The 20,112-nt window shown below is 51.2% G+C and overlaps 1 protein-coding gene across 10 annotated transcripts in view; it reads right to left on the reverse strand.

The window, feature by feature from the left end:
• Positions 1-2,801: 2,801 nt before the first annotated feature.
• The window catches only part of CNOT1 (CCR4-NOT transcription complex subunit 1), a 1,579,387-nt gene continuing 1,562,076 nt past the window's right edge, over positions 2,802-20,112 (reverse strand). For all 10 annotated transcript variants that reach the window (XM_085638198.1, XM_085638193.1, XM_085638201.1 and 7 more), the window contains one exon: positions 2,802-3,986. In XM_085638198.1, coding sequence (XP_085494324.1) covers positions 3,908-3,986 — 79 coding nt within the window. In that variant the 3' untranslated portion in view covers positions 2,802-3,907. The remainder of the gene's footprint in view (positions 3,987-20,112) is intronic.

Raw genomic sequence — 20,112 nt, forward strand, 5'->3', positions numbered from 1 at the left:
CGCACCAGTGCACCGTCGGCCTTATCGCCAAACAGGCGAGTGCCATCAAAGGGCATGTCCATAAGCGAGCTCTGGACATCGGGCGAGAACCCGGTAGATCGCAACCAGGCGTGGCGACGCAGCGCCAGTCATAGAAATCGCCCTACCCAGGGAGTCCGCGGTGACCAAATCACACCGAATAGCGAATTTACCCATATCTTTACCCTCAGCAACAGCTTGGGACAGCACAGCGTGGATCTCCTCAGGACACTGAGGCAACACCTGCGCAACTGTATCCCACACGGTGTGGGAAGCTGCCTAATAAGCAAGCGGTGTTCACTGACCTCATCCCCAAGCTGGCCGAAGAGAACAACCTCTTAGCAAACTGTCCCAGCTTCTTACGAGTCCTTATCCGGCGGGCAGTAGGAAAAGCACTCTGCGACGTCGAGGCTTGGATGACCAGGCTCTCAGGCATAGGATGAGTGGTCAGAAAAGCAGGGTCACCAGGCGCTGAGCTGTGACGTCTAGCGACATTCTTCTCCACAGGGGCCCCAGTGGCTGGCTGCGACCAAGTGCCAACAAGACGTCAGTGAGGGAGTCGTTAAAGGGGAGCAGGGGGTCCGACGAAGTGGACGCCGTCTGGAGCACCTCAGTGAGGAGATTAGTTTTGAGGGCCACCGTAGGAAGATCGAGGTTGAGGACCTCTGCTGCCCGACAGAGCACCATTGTGTAGGAGAGGCCCTCCTCCATGGTAGGTGAGGGAGAGGCAAACCCCGGGTCATAAGGGACGTCTAGGTCACCGGCATCTTTCAAGTCCTCCACTCAGTCTTGCTCGGAGTCACACTGACGGGCAGGAGGGTCCTCGGACCCCTCCCAGTCGTCCTCCACCTCTGTTGCATGGGGAACAGACTGCGGCAGCAGAGCTGGAGAAGGAAATACGGCATCGGAAACGGCATCGGAAACGGCGCCCGCCGGGGCAGAGCCGGCGCCGTGTCCCATTGCGGATCCCAGGTAGGAACAAAATGGTCCTGGAACAGGGGCAAGGGCTGGACAAAAGGCACCCACTGCGGCGTCGGAAGTGGTGCCGAGGGTGGCGCCAGCGCAGGACCTTGTGGCGCCCGAGCCGCAGCCAATGGCGCAGGATCCTGTGATGACGAAGCTGGATCCGCCGGTAGCCAACAGGATCCGGACACGGGACCGCGGGGCCCGAAGGCACACCGGCGGGAGCCCGAGGCCTAGAAAGGCAATCAAAGGTAGCAAGAAATTCTTGCACCTGTTCGGGAGTCGCCGACGGACCCGGGTAAGGCAGGTAGGCCACGGGACTCCCAGGCTCCAAAGGAGCCGCAGGGGCAGAAGCCCTGTCCCCCTCGTCCACATCCGAGGACCGACACGGGGAAGTCGGAGAGCGAACTCGCTTCTTCGACTTTTTGTGTCGTCTCTTACCCAAATCCGAGGGTGAAGACTTTGAGCCCGAGGAGCGACGACTGCGGCCCCGCGAGCGTTCTCAGGAACGGTCCCGGGACCAGGAAAAGCGCTGGGACGAGTGCCGGGCCTCCAGGAACGTCCGGCGCCGCTCCCTCAAGGCCCTCGGGGCCATGGTCCGACAGGACCGGGAGTCGTGGACGGTCTCCAGGCAGTAGAGGCAAACATTGTGGGGGTCCGCTATCGACATACTGCAACGGCAGGCCCCACAAGACTTAAACCCAGGCATCCCTACGTGCACCAAGGAGAAAAAGGAGACAAAAAGTGTCAAAAAAGGGTAATCAAAAAGTGACTAAGACTCTATCCGGATGTGCGCCTGCTGGCGCGGAAAAGGAGTCAGCGCGCATGTGTGGAGCCTAAGTAGTGTCTGCGATGTCATCTCGGCGCTTACGACGCCAGCGACGGACGCGGAGCTGCACGGCACCACCTACTGACGCACAGGGGTACTGCTAGCAAAACTTTCCAGATCCAGTCTGACGCCTGGGGATTATTCTAAGGTAAGGAATCTATCACTAACGTGTCTCTTTCAGATATTTGTCGCAAACAGGAAGCACAAGATTTAAAGCCTGAAGGCATTGCACACTGTTCCAAACGCGAAGCGTCGTAAAAGGGCCTGAAAAAAGGCCAGAGGAACTGCTCAATCTGGATCCGCGTTGCATGCGGAAAAGAAGGAAACTGACGTCAGCGTGCCGTGAGGGACTTATATGACCTTGCCGATGTCACGTATGTGGACGACGTCAGGGCGGGGTTGTGTGGCACCGCCCCCCGGCGCGCAGAGGTGCTGCTGAAAAAATATTTCCGGATCCAGCCCGACGCCTGGGGATATTCTAAGTTAAGGAATCTGCAGGTAGATGTCTCTATCAGATGTTACGCTCGGTGAAGAGGACGCCACGTGGAGTCGGCTGACAACACCTACCGGCGTGCAGGGATACTGCTCACGGAAAATCCTGGGGATCCAGTCTGATGCCTAGTGAAATTCCATTGAAAGGAATCTGCGTCTAGAATTCTCTATCAGATATTGTAATTTAAAACAGGTCCAGAACTACTAACGTTTTCAATGCAGGTTTGCTTTGCACTTTATACCTGTATTTCTTTCTTTCTGTAATGTTTGTTGGTGAATAATGGTTATCAAATTATTTTCCCAGTACCTGTTAATAACTGCATTCATAAATATCAATAAATGAAAGGTTGGAAGACCGAAATATACAGAAGCTCCTGGGTTCCATCTTCAAGAACGCAATAATTGATGTTTTTCTTAAGCACTGAAAGTTACCCAGTTTGTCAAGTCCTTGGTGAGAGTGCTGTCAACATACCGCATTAACAAACACATCATCCATAACTTACTGCAGGTCATGACTTTAATGTGTAACTACAGAATGCATACATACAAGTGGGAGAACTTTTGTCCAAGAAATGGAAAGGTTACAAAACAATACAAGGACCAATACATTTACAAAACATTCAAAATCCTTACAAAATGGCCTGTATTGGTCCACTCTCTGAATATTTTCAATATTTTTTATTTTATATTTTATATTACAAACTTAAACTGTGACCTCTGAGTAGTTTATAGATGTATTGCCCTTCACACTTTATAATTTACAAGTCCTTTATGAGAGGGCAAATTCAAAGTTTTCATTCTTTACAAAAAATACAAACAGTGAGAACAGATTCTTCTCTTGATGGCTGGAGCATGGGTGTGCATTAGTCATCAGCAGGTAGGGTCATATCACTCCTTTGGTGGGAGGCAGATGATTTTAAAGATATACACCTCATACTATCTTAACTCTTTTTGCCCAATTTCACGCAAGATCCACCCCCAGTCCAACACATTCACTTTTTACAGTTTTTTAAATGTATTTATTTTTTAACACAAATTAGTGATTAAAGGTCCAGCCCCGTCCCACACCCCCTTCAAAAACAAAAATAAAATAAATTACATAATATTGAATCCGGCTCTTCAATATTCTTTGGAAGTCTCGGCCTGTAAAGAAAAAAATCTCCCCACAGCTCCCATCTTGTCCATCCAAGTGCTTGGCATCAGCTCCTGTCTCTCAAAGTCAATCCTGTGGCAGTAAGCCTCCCACCATCGCTACACAATTTGCACGCACCCCAAAAAAGGAATTGTCCAGGCTAAAATTTTCTCTTCAGTTCGATGTATTTACACAAGTTCAAAACAATATTCACAGCAACTTCTAGAATTTGGCGAAATGTCAAAAAAATATTTATATATTTATATTATTTTGATTGAAACATGTCCTCCACGTGAGGGCATTTCCCTGGAAGCTTGGGATCATCAGTACCCAAATGAGCGAGCTTGGAAAAGTCAGGTAGAGTGCAGATAGATTTTCCAGTTGACGCTTGTTGGATTTGGATACGGACCTCCAGGCTGTTACATTTTGCAGCACGCATTTGTAGGATCAAGAGATGACTGCTCCATTCCTACTTAACTGGCACCAGTACCTTCCATCACTTGCTGAGCCTGCTTCTGCCCCATGCAACACTGTGCAACAGACTGGAACAACCTGCAACAGAAAGGACCAAAGCACTAGTCAAAAGAAACTTATTTGCAGTCCTCCATTGAGATCTTATATGATTTGAATACAACTCATGCCCCTCATTTGAAGAGTAGTAAAACAAATTGAAGCCATATTTGATCTTAGGATTCATAGACAAGAAATATAAGGTGCAAACTAAGGAGGCTTATACTGACTGTTGCATCAAAGAACGATCAGCCTAAACTAAAAACGACCCAAAAGAAAATGGTTACCTACCCTGCAACCATCAGTTTGTATCTTGTAGGACTGTAGATTATTATGCTCTGTATACATCTGCCATCTAGAGTAGAGTATGGATGTTTACAAGTTGTTTCACTTCAAAGTTGTTTGAATCATAACGTCTGTTGTGGCTCCACCCTTAGCCTACAAGTTAGCAGGTCAAAGACTCCATTCTAGATTGTTTACACTAACTGGTGAGTAATGTAAGTGGAGTCTATTTGAAAGATGGTCAGATACTGGGATGGGGAGCATAACCTGGAAGCCAACTGTGACTGCCGCAGCTTATGGGCATGAGGGTGGGTGTGAGAAAGTGGCTCTTTATATACTGTTCCCAAATAGGTACAGTGTGTGCAGAGTCCACAGTCCCCAGAGGTTTGGCAGAGGCTAAAATTAGATATAACCTTACTCTCTGATGTGATACCTTGGTCGAGTAGTAAGGCAGTATCAGAGGACAGTGTAAAGCATTTGTTTGACACACTCAGCCAGCAAATGGTCTCACACACTCAATAACTGAACTCTAGGCCAATGGTTTATATAAAAAAATATATGCTTGTTTTATTTTAGAACCAACAATAGGTATTAAAATATACTTTCTCAGAATGAGATGCTTTATATAAATACTTTTGCAGTATGCAATTGACTTTTGTAGAAAGTTACAAGTGGTTGCAATAGGCAACACAATTTTAAACACAATAATGCATTGAGTTCAATGGGAGTTTCAAGTTATTTGCAACAGATTACTTTTAGGATTACTTTTGGAATTCCAGGACTGGATCCTAGATTCAGTCCTGGGTCAGTACTTAGAATCAAGTGATAAAAGTCGACTTAATTACTGTGATTATTTTTAGGCAATATTTTGCTATTTTAAAAGTTGACACTTAGAAAATATTTCATAGAAAACAGTCAATGATTCCCTATGGAAGAAAATTCAAGTTGCAGGTATAGTATGTTCTCGTTACTTTTGTAATCCAGTACTGGGTGCCTAGACTTGATACTGGGACCTTTATCCAAAACAGGTAAGCAATTACGTTTTCAGAAGTTATACGATTTTTAAAGAATATTTAAAGTTTGCAGAAATTGACACTTAGAAGAAATTTCACAGAAAAACAGTCAATGGATTCCTATGGGAGAAAATTGGGTTACTGGTAAGTACAGTTGTAAGTATTTTTCAGAGTCAGTGCTGGGCACCAAGATCCAGCAATGGGAGCTCACCTAAGAGCAGGTGAGTATTTTCGTTTTCGTTACTCGGCTGATTTTTGGTGAATATTTTAAGATTTGAAAAGTCCACACTTTGAAGAAATTTCAGAAAAAAGCCAGTCAATGTTACCCTATGAAGAAAATTGAGTTATCGGTTTAAAGGTAAGTACTCGACTGGCAGAGTTAAGGTTCTGGGAATAGACTCAGGGGTCTCCCAGGGTCAGGTAGGTACAGTTGGTTCACCCTCAGCGGCAAAAGGGCGGCCGGGTGCAGAGAGAGTAAGGCCCAATGTTATCCTATGAGAGGTAGGGGGGCCTTGGTTGGTGGCTGCTGACTAGAGGCCACGCGGCTGTGGGAGCTGGGCTCCTGGTCACTTACTCAGGGCAAGTGGGGAAGTAGATAGGTGTAGAGATTGCACTGCCAGGGCCACTCGGGCGGCTGGGTGCAGGGTGCTTTTGAGCCTTCGGGTGGCTCAATTGATTTCAATGGAAAATCTCTCGTTTAGAAAAAGACTGCCAGCTCGGGGACGAAGAATCTTCAGGTGCCACCACCACTTCGAGAGGTAAGTTGGGTAGTTGGAGGATAGGTAGGTACCCCGGGATTGGGCACAGGGGGCTGGGGTGCCTTATGGTGTCGGGAAATCTTACCCTCTGTTGATCGCGGTTGGGGGGGCACCTGGTTCTGAGGCAGCAGGCTTCTTCGGGAGTGTTGAGGGAGGTCCTTGGGTGCCGGACTCGGGGTCACAGTCGCCGTGGGGTCATCCTCGTGGCCTTTGTTCACTCCGGCACAGGCCAGGCTTGGCTGGTGCAGAGTGTGCTGGGTTTGCGGTTCCGGGCTGCTGCCAGGGATTAGAACTAGATTTTGAGTAGAGCCTCTACTCATGGGAGGCCCAGGGGGATTAGAGTCAAAAGGTAGCCAGGTCCTCCGGGGTTTGTGAGGTTGGTGGCCACAAAAGATACCGGGTTGGAGCAGGAGCAGGTTCGAGGGTCGACAGGCCGGTAGGGCTGTGGCCAAAGCAGTTGGTGTCTTCCTCTTAGCAGCTGCTGGGCAGGTCTTCTTTTTTCTAGCTCTTCTTCGGATTTCAGAATCTGGAGAAGGAAGGTTCAGGGTGCCCCTAAAGAACAAGTTACTTACCTTCGGTAAGAAACATTAGTTAGTTAGATTCCTCACCTTAGAATATCCCCAGGCGTCAGGCTGGACCCGGAAAGATTTTGTCAGCAATACCCCTTGCGCGTCGCTAGGAGTCGTCTGCGGCTCCGCGTCCATCGTCGGCGTCGTGCGCCGGAATGACGGAGTACTTAGACGCCGCCCTCGCGCGCTGACGTAAGCTCTTGTACATAGCTTTCCGCGCAAGGAACGCAGAGCCATGCAAGAGAGCGACACTGGTGCCAAAAACGTCTAGGGGCCTGAAAAGGATAACCTTAACCCTAGATGTCAGTTCGCAGAACAGGGAGAATGAGTGGGTCGGTGAGGAATCTAACTAAGGTAAATGCTACTTACCAGTATGCATCTGTTCTTGGCATGTAGAGCTGCTGCAGTCACATTATTGCATTAGATCGCCGCCTAGTGTTGGGTCCGGATGTTGCACGTTGTTGTCTTGGAAGAGTCTTCGAGATCTCACGCGATAGGTGACTCCTCCCCTGGACTACAGTGCGCATGGACAGCTCCTCCATCGTCAGATTGTTTTTTCGCCATTGTGGCAAAGATGAAGGATAGTAATAGAAAGAAAAGGTGTCCATGTAAAAATATCTAAATAAGATAGTACTGCAACTGTGCCCGGCACCAGGGAGGAGGGTGGGCATGTGACTGCAGCAGCTGTACATGCCACGAACAGATGCATAGTGGTAAGTAGCATTTACCGTTCGAGGCATATGAGCTGCTGCAGTCACATTATTGCATAGACTGTATAGCAGTTCCTCCTCTAGTGGTGGTTACCGGTGGCAGTTGCAGTAGTTTGGAAAAGTGTTTTAAGGACAGCCTGACGTACAGAAGCTTGTTGTTTGGCTTGCACATCAACACAATAGTGTTTAGTGAAGGTATGTATGGTAGACCGTGTAGCTGCCTTACAAATGTGTTCGAAGGGGATATTCCCTAGAAAAGACATGGATGCCCCCATTTTGCGCGTGGAATGTGCTCTTGGGGGAATAGTTAATTTGCGTTTAGCTTTTTAATAACATATTTGTATGCACTTAACTATCCATCTGGCTATTGCTGCCTTTGAGATAGGGTTACCCTTGTGAGGTTGACAGAAAGACACAAACAGCTGTTTTGTCTTTCGAAATGGTTTAGTTCTGTCTATGTAGTAGAGTAGGGCCCTTCTGACATCCAGTGTGTGGAGTGCTCTTTCCGCTACTGACTGTGGTTTTTGAAAAAAGACAGGTAACTCAATTGATTGGTTAATGTGAAAACTAGTTATGACCTTTGGTAGGAATTTAGGGTTTGTCCTGAGATCTACCTTATTTTGGTGTATTTGCATGAAAGGTTCTTGAATTGTCAGTGCCTGCAATTCACTTACTCTTCTGAGTGAAGTAATTGCTATTAGGAAGGCCACCTTCCATGTTAGGAACTGTAATTCGCAAGAATGTAGAGGCTCAAAGGGTGGGCCTATAAGTCTAGTAAGTACAATGTTAAGATTCCAGACTGGGGAAGGTGGAGCTCTTGGAGGGATTACTCTTTTGAGTCCTTCCATAAACGCCTTAATAGATGGTATGCGGAAGAGAGACACGTGTTGTCTGTTTTGAAGGTATGCTGCAATAGCAGCTAGGTGTAATCTTAGAGATGAATATGCTAGATTACATCTTTGTAAGTGTAGCAGATAACAAATTATGTTTTGGACAGAAGCGTCCAGAGGATTGATTTGATTATTTTGGCAGTAAATAACAAATCTTTTCCATTTGTTTGCATAACAGGCTCTGGTAGTGGGACGTCTTGCCTCTTTGATGATATTCATACAATCAGGAGGCAGGTTAAGGTATCCGAACTCTAAGACTTCAGGAGCCAGATTGCTAGGTTCATTTGATTGGGGTCTGGGTGTTGTATCTCTCCATGGTTCTGTGTGAGTTGTTTTGGAGAGAGGTGTAGTCGTTGATTAGGGACGACAGTTCTAGGAGTGTTGTGTACCATGGTTGTCGTGCCCATGTGGGAGCAACCAGGATCATCGTAAGTGTTTGTTGCTTTAGTTTGCGTACCACTAATGGAATGAGTGGGGTTGGCGGAAAAGCGTATGCAAATCTGCCTGACCAGTTCATCCATATCGCATTGCACTTCGACTGCGGGAACCTGGCGGCGAAGGATGGGCATTTTGCGTTTTGTTTTGTGGCGAACAGATCTATGTCTGGGTGTCCCCATGCTTGGAAGAATGGGAGTAGGACTTCCAGGTGAAGTTCCCATTCGTGGATCTGTTGACTGTGTCTGCTCAATAGGTCTGCAATCTGGTTGTTCACTCCTGGGAGATGTTCTGCTAGAAGATGGATGTTTTGTGGAATGGCCCATCTCCATATGCTTTGCGCTAGGCGTGAAAGCTGCAGAGAGTGTGTCCCCCCCTGTTTCTGTATGTAGAACATTGCTGTCATATTGTCCGTCCGGACTAGGACAGTCTTGTTGGCTATGTGTTTTTGAAAGGCCTTCATTGCCTGAAATATTGCTAGTAATTCTAGGTAGTTTATGTGGTGTATCTTTTGGTGCGGTGTCCATAGACCTTGCACTGTATGTTGAAGTAGATGGGCTCCCCACCCTGTGAGTGATGCGTCTGTTGTCAACACTACCTGTGGAACTGGCTCTTGGAACAGTCGCCCTTTTGAAAGGTTTTGTGTGTTCCACACTGCAGAGAGCGATGGGTACGACTGTCTACCAACACTAGGTCCTTTAGTTTCCCGTGAGCCTGGTTCCATTGTGTTGCTAGGCATTCTTGTATGGGACGCATTTGTAGCCGAGCATGTGGGACTATGAATATGCAAGATGCCATCATGCCTATGAGTTGCATAAACACTCTTGCTGTCAAGAGAGTCTGAGGTTGGAATTTTTGGATCATTGCTTGAATGTTCTGTATCCTGGCTGGAGCTGGGTAAGCCTTTGCTACTGTGGAGTCTATTGTTGCTCCCAGATACTGTTGTATATGGGAGGGTTGTAGATGGGATTTGGGGTAGTTGAGGGAAAATCCCAGATTGTGTAATAGATGGATTGTGGTCACAGTGTGCTGCAGACATTGGTGATGTGATTTGGCCTTTATCAGCCAATCGTCTAGATATGGAAACACATGAATATGTTGTCTCCGTAGATGTGCTGCCACTACTGCTAAGCATTTTGTGAACACCCTTGGTGCTGTTGTTACCCCGAAGGGTAGGACTTTGAATTGGTAGTGCTGTCCCTGCACTACGAATCTGAGGTATTTCCTGTGGGCGGGATGAATGGGTATATGAAAGTATGCGTCTGAGATCGAGCGTGGCGAGAAAATTGCCTTGCTGTAGTAGTGGTAGTACTTGAAGTGTGATCATGTGAAAATGATCTGAGTGTATGTAGTGATTGAGGGGACGAAGGTCGAGAATGGGCCTGAGGAGCAGTCTTTTTTGGGGATTAGGAAATAGAGGGAGTAAACTCCTTTTCCTTGTTGCTAGAACTGGTTCTATAGCGTGCTTTTGTAGCATTGCTAAGACCTCTTGTTGCAATAGTATGGTATGTTCCTCTGACATTGGTCTGTGTTTGGGTGGTATGTTGGGTGGGGTAGATGTAAGTTCCAGACAGTAACCAGAATGGATAATTTGCTTCACCCACCTGTCTGTTGTGATGGATTCCCCGACAGGTAGGAACTGTGATAATCTGCCTCCGACTGGTGTTAAGTGGTCTGGAGGCAGGTGTAGGAGGTCACTGTTTAGGAGTGGTGGAGGTACGATTGTTGTTGTTACCTCTACCTCTGCCTTTAGTATGGTGTCCTCTATATCCTCCTATGCCTTTTTGAAATGTGTTTTGAGAGGTAGTTTGGAAAGGTTGAGAGGTTTGTGTGTTATTCCCTCTCCCTGTACCTCTATAGGAGGATCTACGAAAGGAACGTTTGGATTGGTAAGACTGTAGTGCACCCATAGATTTAGCGGTGTCAGTGTCCTTTTTCATTTTGTCTAGTAGGACATCTGTTTCAGGCCCAAACAGGAAATCGTGGTTAAGGGGTTGATTGAGAATAGTGGTTTGCACCTCAGGTTTGAAACCCGATATGCGAAGCCAGGCGTGTCTTCTTAACATTAAGCTTGTATTGACTGTTCTAGAGGCTGTATCAGCTGCATCTAGAGCACACTTTATCGAGGCATTAGTGATGAACTTTCCTTCTTGGATAAGATCAGTTGCCTGTTTATATGGGTCAGGGAGATGTTGTAGTAGCTCCTCTAGTTTGTCATAGGGTGCTCTGTCATATCTAGCTAACAATGCTTGTGTGTTAGCTATTCTCCAAGTGTTGGTTGCTTGTGAAGCCTCCCTTTTCCCTGAGGCCTCCAGTAGTTTGGACTCTTTCTGGTGGTGCGGCATCGCCAGTGGTTTGTGAGTTTGCCCTTTTTCGTGCATTTGCAACTACTAAAGAGTCCAGCTGTAGTTGACCCTTGATGTATGTAGGGTCGGAGGGTGCTGCTCTATATTTCTGTTCCAGTCTATGGTTGAGTATCCTAGCCCTAATGGGGTCTTTGAATATTTCTGGTGCATGTTTTAAAACACCTTTGAGCATGGGTAAAGTGCGGACACTTCTTTTTGTGGTTGGGAAGGTGTCCAGCAAGAAATCCTCTTCCAGAGGGTCAGCATGCATATCTACCCTGTGGAAACTAGCAGCCCTGTCCACTAACTGATGAAATGCAATGGTGTCATCAGGAGTGGATGGTTTTGAAGGGTATGGTGTGGGGTCCAGAAGGTGTGTTATCTGGTGAATATGGGTTTCCCCATGTGTCCAGGTTGGGATTTGGGTCATCAGGATCGTCATAAGGGTCCTGTGGATCATTATCTGTGTCCCCAACAGGCTGTGGCGGCATGGGGGGTGTGTATGGCACATAAGGTAGAATAGAAGAGAGAGGAGGAGGGGTGACAGGTCTAATAGGAGAGGTAGCAATGTCCTTCCTTTTTAGAGGAATAGGAGAGGGTAATGCAGGATGAATTTTCCTCTTGTGGAGCACCACATGACCTGTGTTAGGGTCTATGATGATTCTTCTCTGTTTTGGATCGACAGGATCCGGAAAAAACAGCTCCTCCTCTGTATTTGGTGGTTTCGGCACCGAAGATTTGTGGTGTTTTTTGCTGGGAGTCGAAGGGTTTGTAGGCTTCGGCTTCGACCTATCTGGCTCGGGAACCTTCTTTTTGGTCGGTTCGGGAGCTTTCTTGAATTCAACGTCCTTTTTCGGATCGACCGTTTTCTTGGGTTCGATATGTTTTTTAGGCTCGGTGACCTTTTTGGAGTCGTTAGTCTTTTTCGGGTCGATATTTTTCTTGGGATCGACCTTTTTCGACTCGAGAAGCTTCGGCTCGACGTTTATGGGAACGGTCGAGTCTTTCGGCGCCGGAGCCGGATGTGTTTTTCTCAGCGCCGAAGGCATTTTGGGTGTAGGGAGATACGGTTTGCTCGGTCCCGAGCTACCGGAAGGCTTTTCTGTTATCTTCGGAGCCGGGCCCGAGGGTGGGGCTTCCGAAGGGATATTTCGATCGTGACTAAGTCCTTGTGGCGATGTCTTGACCGGAGCCTTATGTGGGGTGATTGGGACAGGGGCATCGGTACTCACGTGCTGCCCCGATGGGATTGGGTCATCTGAGTCCGATTCTTCGACTGTGACGAGCTGTAGATCGTCCGAGTCCTCGGCATCCGAGGGGTCGAAGATATCGTCCGGTTCCAGTGCCGGTGCCGCTGCTTGCCGATGGGACCTTCCTTTCCCGATTGTCTTTTTGGAACGGAAGAGTGCGCGGGCTGAGCAGTCTTCTTCTCTATGCTCCAGAGATGGGCATCTGTTGCACACCGGGTGATGATCCGTGTGTGGGTATTTAGCACCACACTGGGGACATTTTTTGAAGGGGGTCCTTTCCATGGGCCCGAGGCCCGAGTGGCGTCGATAGGCCCGGAGGCCTGCGTCGATGGAAATATGAGAGATAAAGTCTCGTAAAGTTCTAGGGTATCGACCGGAGAGCAATCCGGTCGAGATACTTGGATTTGCTGTGAAGAAAGTTGAAAACTTCGGAGTCGAAGTTGGCGTCGCAGAAGTACATCCGAACCCGATGGCGGAAAAAAACAATCTGACGATGGAGGAGCTGTCCATGCACACTGTAGTCCAGGGGAGGAGTCACCTATCTCGTGAGATCTCGAAGACTCTTCCAAGACAACAACGTGCAACATCCGGACCCAACACTGGGCGGCGATCTAATGCAATAATGTGACTGCAGCAGCTCATATGCCTCGAACCTAATGTTTCTTACAGATACATTGTTACCGAAGGCAAGTAACTTGTTCATCTGAAAGAAACACGTTAGTTAGATTCCTCACCTTAGAATAGATACCCCAGCAATACCTACCCCAGCAATACCAACCCCGGTGGTGGGTCTGCGAACCAAGATCACACCAGAAAGTCCTGGAGAACAGAACGGCCAAAGGAGCCGTCTCTCCGGACTTGGCTGTCCCGGCAATAATGCTTGGCAAACGTGTGCAGCGAGGCCCACGTTGCTGCCTGACAGATGTCCTGCAAGGGGACTCCCCGACCCAAGGCCGTCGTCGCCGCCGTGGCTCGAGTGAAATGGGCCCTCAACCCAACAGGAGGTTCCTTTTTAGCTAAGGAGTAACAAGCTTTGATGCACAAAACGACCCACCGAGAGATGGTTCGCTTGTGCACCGCCCTCCCCTTCTTAGCGCCCACGTAGCCAACGAAGAGTTGGTCGTCCACCCGGAACTGTTTTGTGCGGTCCAGATAAAAGGAGAGCGGACGTTTTGGGTCCAGACGGTGGAGCCGCTCTTCCTCTTTCGAGAGATGCGGAAAGAAGGCGGGCAGCGTAAAAGACTGCCTGATGTGAAAGGCAGTCACAACCTTAGGAAGAAAGGAAGGGCCAGTGCGGAGCACAACCTTGTCCGGATGAATAGAAAGGAAAGGAAAGTCTTAGAAGAGAGAGCCTGGAGCTCACTCACCCATCTAGCAGAGGTGATGGCTTCCAGGAAAGCAGTCTTAAGCGTCAAGAGACGAAGAGGACAATTATGAAGTGGCTCAAAGGGAGCGCACATCAAATAAGTCAAAACAAGATTCAAATCCCACTGAGGCATTACGAAAGGGAAAGGAGGAAACATGTGAGTAATGCCCTTAAGGAACCGAGAAACAACAGGGGATTTGAAGATAGAAGGCTGATCAGGAAGCCGAAGGAAGGCAGAGATAGCAGAAAAATAACGTTTAAGAGTGCCCAGAGCAGAGCCCTGATTGGCCAAAGAAAGAAGGAAGAGGAGAACCTCAGAAAGAGGGGTGGAAAGGGGATCCACAGCCTTTGCTGTGCACCATGCCACAAATTTGTTCCACCTACAGGCGTATACCGTTTTAGTGGAGGGACGCCTGGCTGCCAGAATCACATCGCAGACTTCAGGAGGCAAGTCAAATGGCATCAACTGTCGCCGCTCAATCTCCACGCATGAAGGTGGAGACTGGACAGGTTCGGGTGGAGGACCGTCCCCTGCTGCTGAGACAGAAGGTCCTCCTGAAGAGGCAGTCGTATCGGGGGATCGATTGACCTACTGAGTAGCTCGGGATACCAGTACCTTCGTGCCCAATCCGGAGCCACTAAGATGACTTGGGCCCGGTCGTGCCTGATCTTATTCAGCACTCTGGGCAGAAGTGGTATAGGCAGAGAGGCGTACAACAGACGGCAACTCCACTCGCGACGAAAAGCGTCCCCGAGCGAGTGCCGCCTTGGAAACTCCAACGCACAGAACTGTTGATATTGCGCGTTCTCTTCGGTGGCAAATAGATCTAAAAAAGGCTCTCCCCACTGCCGAAAGAGGCCTTGCGCCACGTCCAAGTTGAGACGCCATTCGTGATCCATCATGCACCGGCGGCTGAGTTTGTCTGCTCTGGCGTTCAGAGAGCCCGCCAGATGTTGAACCACCAGGGTGATGCCCTGATGTACCAGCCATGTCCAGAGGAGCAGAGCCTCCTGACAACGGGGTCTACGACCCCACCCCGCCCTGTTTGTTGCAATACCACATGGCGGTGGTGTTGTCCGTGAACACCTGCACCACACATCCCCGGACAACGGGAAGGAATGCCTTCAGTGCAAGTCGGATCGCTCTCAGCTCCAAAAGGTTGATATGGAGCAGAAACTCCGCCGGAGACCAGAGTCCTCTGATTTCCGCCTCCCCCATGTGCCCCCCCCCCCCCCATCCCAGGAGGGACGCATCCGTCACCACTACGTGCTCCGGGTGGGGTAGGGAGAAGAATCTGCCGCTGACCCAATCGCGGTTCGTGAGCCACCACCAACTGTTTTGCAGTGCCCTCCGAGATCAAGACATGGTCGGACAGGTTGCCCCGATGCTGGGCCCACTGAAACTTCAGGTCCCACTGCAGAGCCCGCATTCGCCACCTGGCGTGATGCACTAACAGGATGCAGGAGTCCATCAGACCCAGAAGCCGCAGCACCAACCTGACCGAAACCCGGAATAGTGGCTGAAAGATGGGAATCGGAGCCTGAATATCCCGGACCCACTGCTCCGGAGGATAAGCCCGGAACTGCGCAGAGTCCAGAAGAACAAGTTACTTACCTTCGGTAACGATGTATCTGTAAGAAACATTAGTTCGATTCCTCACCTTAGAATATCCCCAGGCGTCAGACTGGATCCGGAAGATTTTTCGTCAGCAATACCCCTTGCGCGTCGCTAGGCGTCGTCTGCGGCTCCGCGTCCATCGTCGGCGTCGTGCGCCGGAATGACGTCGGAGTACTTAGACGCCGCCCTCGCGCGCTGACGTCAGTTCTTGTACATAGCTTTCCGCGCCAGGAACGCAGAGCCATGCAAAGACCGACACTGGTGCCAAAAATAAAATCTAGGGGCCTGAAAAGGACAACCTTAACCCTAGATGTCAGTTCGCAGAACGGGGAGGATGGGTGGGTCGGTGAGGAATCTAACTAACTAATGTTTCTTACAGATACATCGTTACCGAAGGTAAGTAACTTGTTCATCTGAAAGAAACACGTTAGTTAGATTCCTCACCTTAGAATAGATACCCAAGCAATACCATCCCCGGTGGTGGGTCTGCGAACCAAGATCACACCAGAAAGTCCTGGAGGACAGAACGGCCAAAGAAGCCATCCCTCCGGACTTGGCTGTCAAGGCAATAATGCCTGGCAAACGTGTGTAACGAAGCTCACGTCGCCGCCTGACAGATGTCCTGCAAAGGGACTTCCCGTCCCAAAGCAGTAGTAGCCGCTGTGGCCCGAGTAGAATGGGCGCGCAGCCCAACAGGAGGGTCCTTTTTTGCCACAGAATAGCAAATTTTGATACACAAAACGACCCACCGAGAGATGGTCCGTTTGTGCACAGCTTTCCCCTTCTTAGCGCCTACGTACCCAACAAAAAGCTGGTCGTCCACCCGGAACTGTTTTGTGCGGTCCAGATAAAAGGAGAGCGCACGTTTTGGGTCCAGACGGTGGAGCCTCTCTTCCTCTTTGGAAGGATGCGGAGGCGGAAAGAAGGTGGGCAAGGTGACAGACTGCCCAAGGTGAAATGGAGTCACCACTTTAGGAAGAAAGGAGGGACGAGGCCGAAGGACAACCTTGTCCGGATGAACAGAGAGAAAAGGAGGCTTTGAAGATAAAGCCTGGAGCTCACTCACCCGTCTAGCCGAGGTGATGGCTACCAGAAAAGCAGTCTTAAGAGTCAGAAGACGAAGAGGACAATTGTGAAGAGGCTCGAAGGGAGCGCACATCAGGAATGTCAAGACCAGATTCAAGTCCCACTGAGGCATTACAAAAGGGACAGGAGGGAACGTGTGAGTAATGCCTTTTAGAAAGCGTGTAACCACAGGGGACTTGAAAAGAGAAGGCTGATCAGGAAGCCGCAAGAAGGCGGAGATGGCAGCAAGATAACCTTTCAGGGTGCCCAGGGCAGAGCCCTGCCGGGCCAGAGAAAGAAGAAAGAGGAGAACCTCAGAAAGAGGGGCGGAAAGGGGATCCACAGCCTTTGCTGTGCACCATGCCACAAATTTGTTCCACCGGCAGGCGTATACCGTCTTTGTGGAGGGACGCCTGGCTGCCAGAATGATATCACAGACTTCAGGAGGCAAGTCAAATGGCATCAACTGCCGCCGCTCAATCTCCACGCATGGAGGTGGAGGCTGGACAGGTTCGGGTGGAGGACCGTCCCCTGCTGCTGCGACAGAAGATCCTCCCGAAGGGGCAGACGTATCTGAGGATCGGTCAACATACTGAGTAGCTCGGGATACCAGTATCTTCGTGCCCAATCCGGAGCCACCAAGATGACTTGGGCCCGGTCGTGCCTGATCTTCTTCAGCACTCTGGGCAGAAGTGGTATAGGCGGAAAGGCGTACAACAGACCGCAACTCCACTCGTGACGAAAAGCGTCGCCGAGCGAGTGCCGCCTTGGAAATTCCAACGCGCAGAACTGCTGACATTGCGCGTTCTCTTCGGTGGCGAATAGATCTAACCAAGGCTCTCCCCACTGCTGAAAGAGACCTTGCGCCACTTCGGAGTTCAGACGCCATTCGTGATCCATCATGCACCGGCGGCTGAGTTCGTCCGCTCTGGCGTTCAGAGAGCCCGCCAGATGTTGAACCACTAGGGTGACGCCCTGGTGTTCCAGCCACGTCCAGAGGCGCAGAGCCTCCTGACAAAGGGTCCACGACCCCACCCCGCCCTGTTTGTTGCAATACCACATGGCGGTGGTGTTGTCCGTGAACACTTGCACGACACTGCCCCTGACAGAGGGAAGGAAGGCTTTCAGTGCAAGTCGGATCGCTCTCAACTCCAACAGGTTGATGTGGAGACGAGACTCCACCGGAGACCAGAGGCCTCTGATCTCCACCTCTCCCATATGGCCACCCCAGCCCAGGAGGGACGCATCCGTCACTACGACATGCTCCGGTTGGGGAAGGGAGAGGCTCCTGCCCATGACCCAATCGCGGTCCGTGAGCCACCACTGCAACTGTTGTGCAGTGCCCTCCGAGATCAAGACATGGTCGGACAGGTTGCCGTGATGCTGGGCCCACTGAAACTTCAGGTCCCACTGCAGAGCCCGCATGCGCCGCCTGGCGTGATGCACTAGTAGGATGCAGGAGGCCATCAGCCCCAGAAGCCGCAACACTAGCCTGACCGAAACCCAGGATAGAGGCCGAAACATGGGAATCAGGGCCTGTATATCCCGGACCCGCTGTTCCGGTGGATAGACCCAGAACTGCGCCGAATCGAGAACTGCTCCGATGAAGAGGAGCTTCTGAGAGGGACTCAGGTGTGACTTTGGCACGTTGATGGAAAATCCCAGCAAATGCAGGAGATACGCCGTAGTCTGGAGGTGGGAGACGACTGCCTGGGGCGAGCCCGCCTTCAACAACCAGTCGTCGAGATAGGGGAAGACTGGAACCCCTGATCTGCGCAGATGAGCTGCGACCACCGCCATCACTTTCGTGAACACCCGAGGGGCACTGGTGAGGCCGAAGGGGAGCACGGTAAACTGAAAATGCTCGTGGCCCACCGTGAACCGCAGGTAACGCCGGTGGGCCGGCAGGACGGGGATATGGAAATATGCGTCCTGCAAGTCCAACGCTACCATCCAGTCTCCGGGGTCTAGGGCAGCTAGAACCTGAGCCAAGGTTAACATCTTGAACCTTTCCTTTCGGAGGAAGGCATGGACGTTCCGGAGGTCCAAGATGGGGCGTAGGCCCCCTTTGCCCTTCTTGGGAACCAGAAAGTAGTGGGAATAACAACCACGACCTACTTCTGGACTCGGAACGCGCTCGACGGCCCCCTTGGCCAAGAGGGCCGAAACTTCCTCGCGGAGAAGATTCAAATGATCCCCCGAGATACGGTGGTGCTGCGGTGGCATGGCTGGAGGGGTCGTCTCGAAGGGGAGGGAGTAGCCCCTTCGGACGATTTGCAGCACCCACCTGTCCGACGTGATGGAACGCCAGTGGAGCAGGTGAAGGCGAACTCTGCCGCCCACTGGCGTGGAATGGGCCTGAAAGCACGGACTAGGAGGGCTTTGAGGCGGATACTGCCGGGGTGGATGTGGACTGACCAGCGCGTTGACCCCCCCGGTACCGCCTCGGCGGAATCCATGAAATCCTTGGCCACGAAAGGCGGAAGTTTGCGGTCGCGGCCCCGAGAGGCCCAAGGACTTGGCCGTAGCCCGGGAGTCCTTGAAGCGCACCAGCGCACTATCTGCCTTCTCGCCAAAAAGGCGAGAGCCATCAAAGGGCATATCCATGAGGGTGCTCTGGACATCCCCTGAGAAAGACGTGGACTGCAGCCAGGCGTGGTGGCGGAGCGCCACCATGGTTGACATCGCCCTACCCAGCGAGTCCGTAGTGTTTAGTCCACATTGAATAGCATGTCGTGCTGCATCCCGCCCGTCTGCAAGAGCCTGGGCGAGCCGCGTCTGGGCCTCCTCCGGATACTGGGTCAGCACGTCCTCCACCGTATCCCACAGAGAGTGGGAATAACGGTCCAAGAGGCAAGCGGTGTTCAAGGCCCGCAGTGCCACACTAAGGGAAGAGAACAGCTTCTTACCGAACTGCTCTAGCCTCTTGAATTCCCGATCCGGGGGAGCGGACGGGAAGGAGGATTGGGAAGTAGAGGCCTGGATAACCAGGCTCTCGGGCGTGGGGTGTTGGGACAGAAAACTTGGTCGCCCGGAGCAGGGCGGTGGCACCCGGCCACGTTCCGATCCACAGGAGGTACTGTGGAGGGCTTGGACCAGGTGCCCTTCAGAACGTCCACTAGTGCCTCATTGAACTGCAGCAGTGGCTCTGAGGAGCTTGCTGACGGTTGAAGCACTTCAATGAGGTTAGTCCTCACGGCCACAGCAGGCAGCTCCAGCCCAAGGGCTTCGGCCGCCTTGCGCAGCACCACTGAAAATGCAGCACCTTCCTCCGAAGCCACAGTCGGAGGAGAGATGAAACCAGTGTCCGGGGATGTGTCCAGACCACTGGCATCCCCCAGCTTATCTGCCCAGTCCTGAGATAAGTTGGCCTGCATGGCCAGAGGGTCCTCAGACCCCTCCAAGTCGCCCCCGTCATCCGATTCCTGATAAACAGGGGGAATAATAGGAGCCGGACGGTAGATGAAATTGTCATCCATCGGCGTCGGACGGCACTGCACCGGCGCCGGGCCCGGACTGGGGCTGAATCGGGGAACGTCGTCGTCCGGAGACGGAGACGGCTCCGGGGGTGGAACTGGTGTCAGTGCCGACGGAGGAGGCGTCGTGAGGTCGACCGACACCGACAGATCCAGGCCTGGATCCCACAGGGACCTGCGGCGTCTGGACCGAAGTCGGCGACGGCGCCGCCGGATCGCTAGGTCACCCAGTCGAGCCCGAGGGGCCCGAAGGCGTGCCGGCAGGCGTCGACGGCGGAGCCAGGCCCCTCATGGCCGAGAGGAAGGCACTGATCTCCGCCGGAGTCCCGTCAGTCCCAGGGACCGGAGGATATGGGGACGGACGCGGCTCCTGCGGCTCCGACAGAGCCGC

This window comes from Triturus cristatus, chromosome 12 (assembly GCF_964204655.1).
Source record: "Triturus cristatus chromosome 12, aTriCri1.1, whole genome shotgun sequence".
Lineage (NCBI taxonomy): Eukaryota > Metazoa > Chordata > Amphibia > Caudata > Salamandridae > Triturus > Triturus cristatus.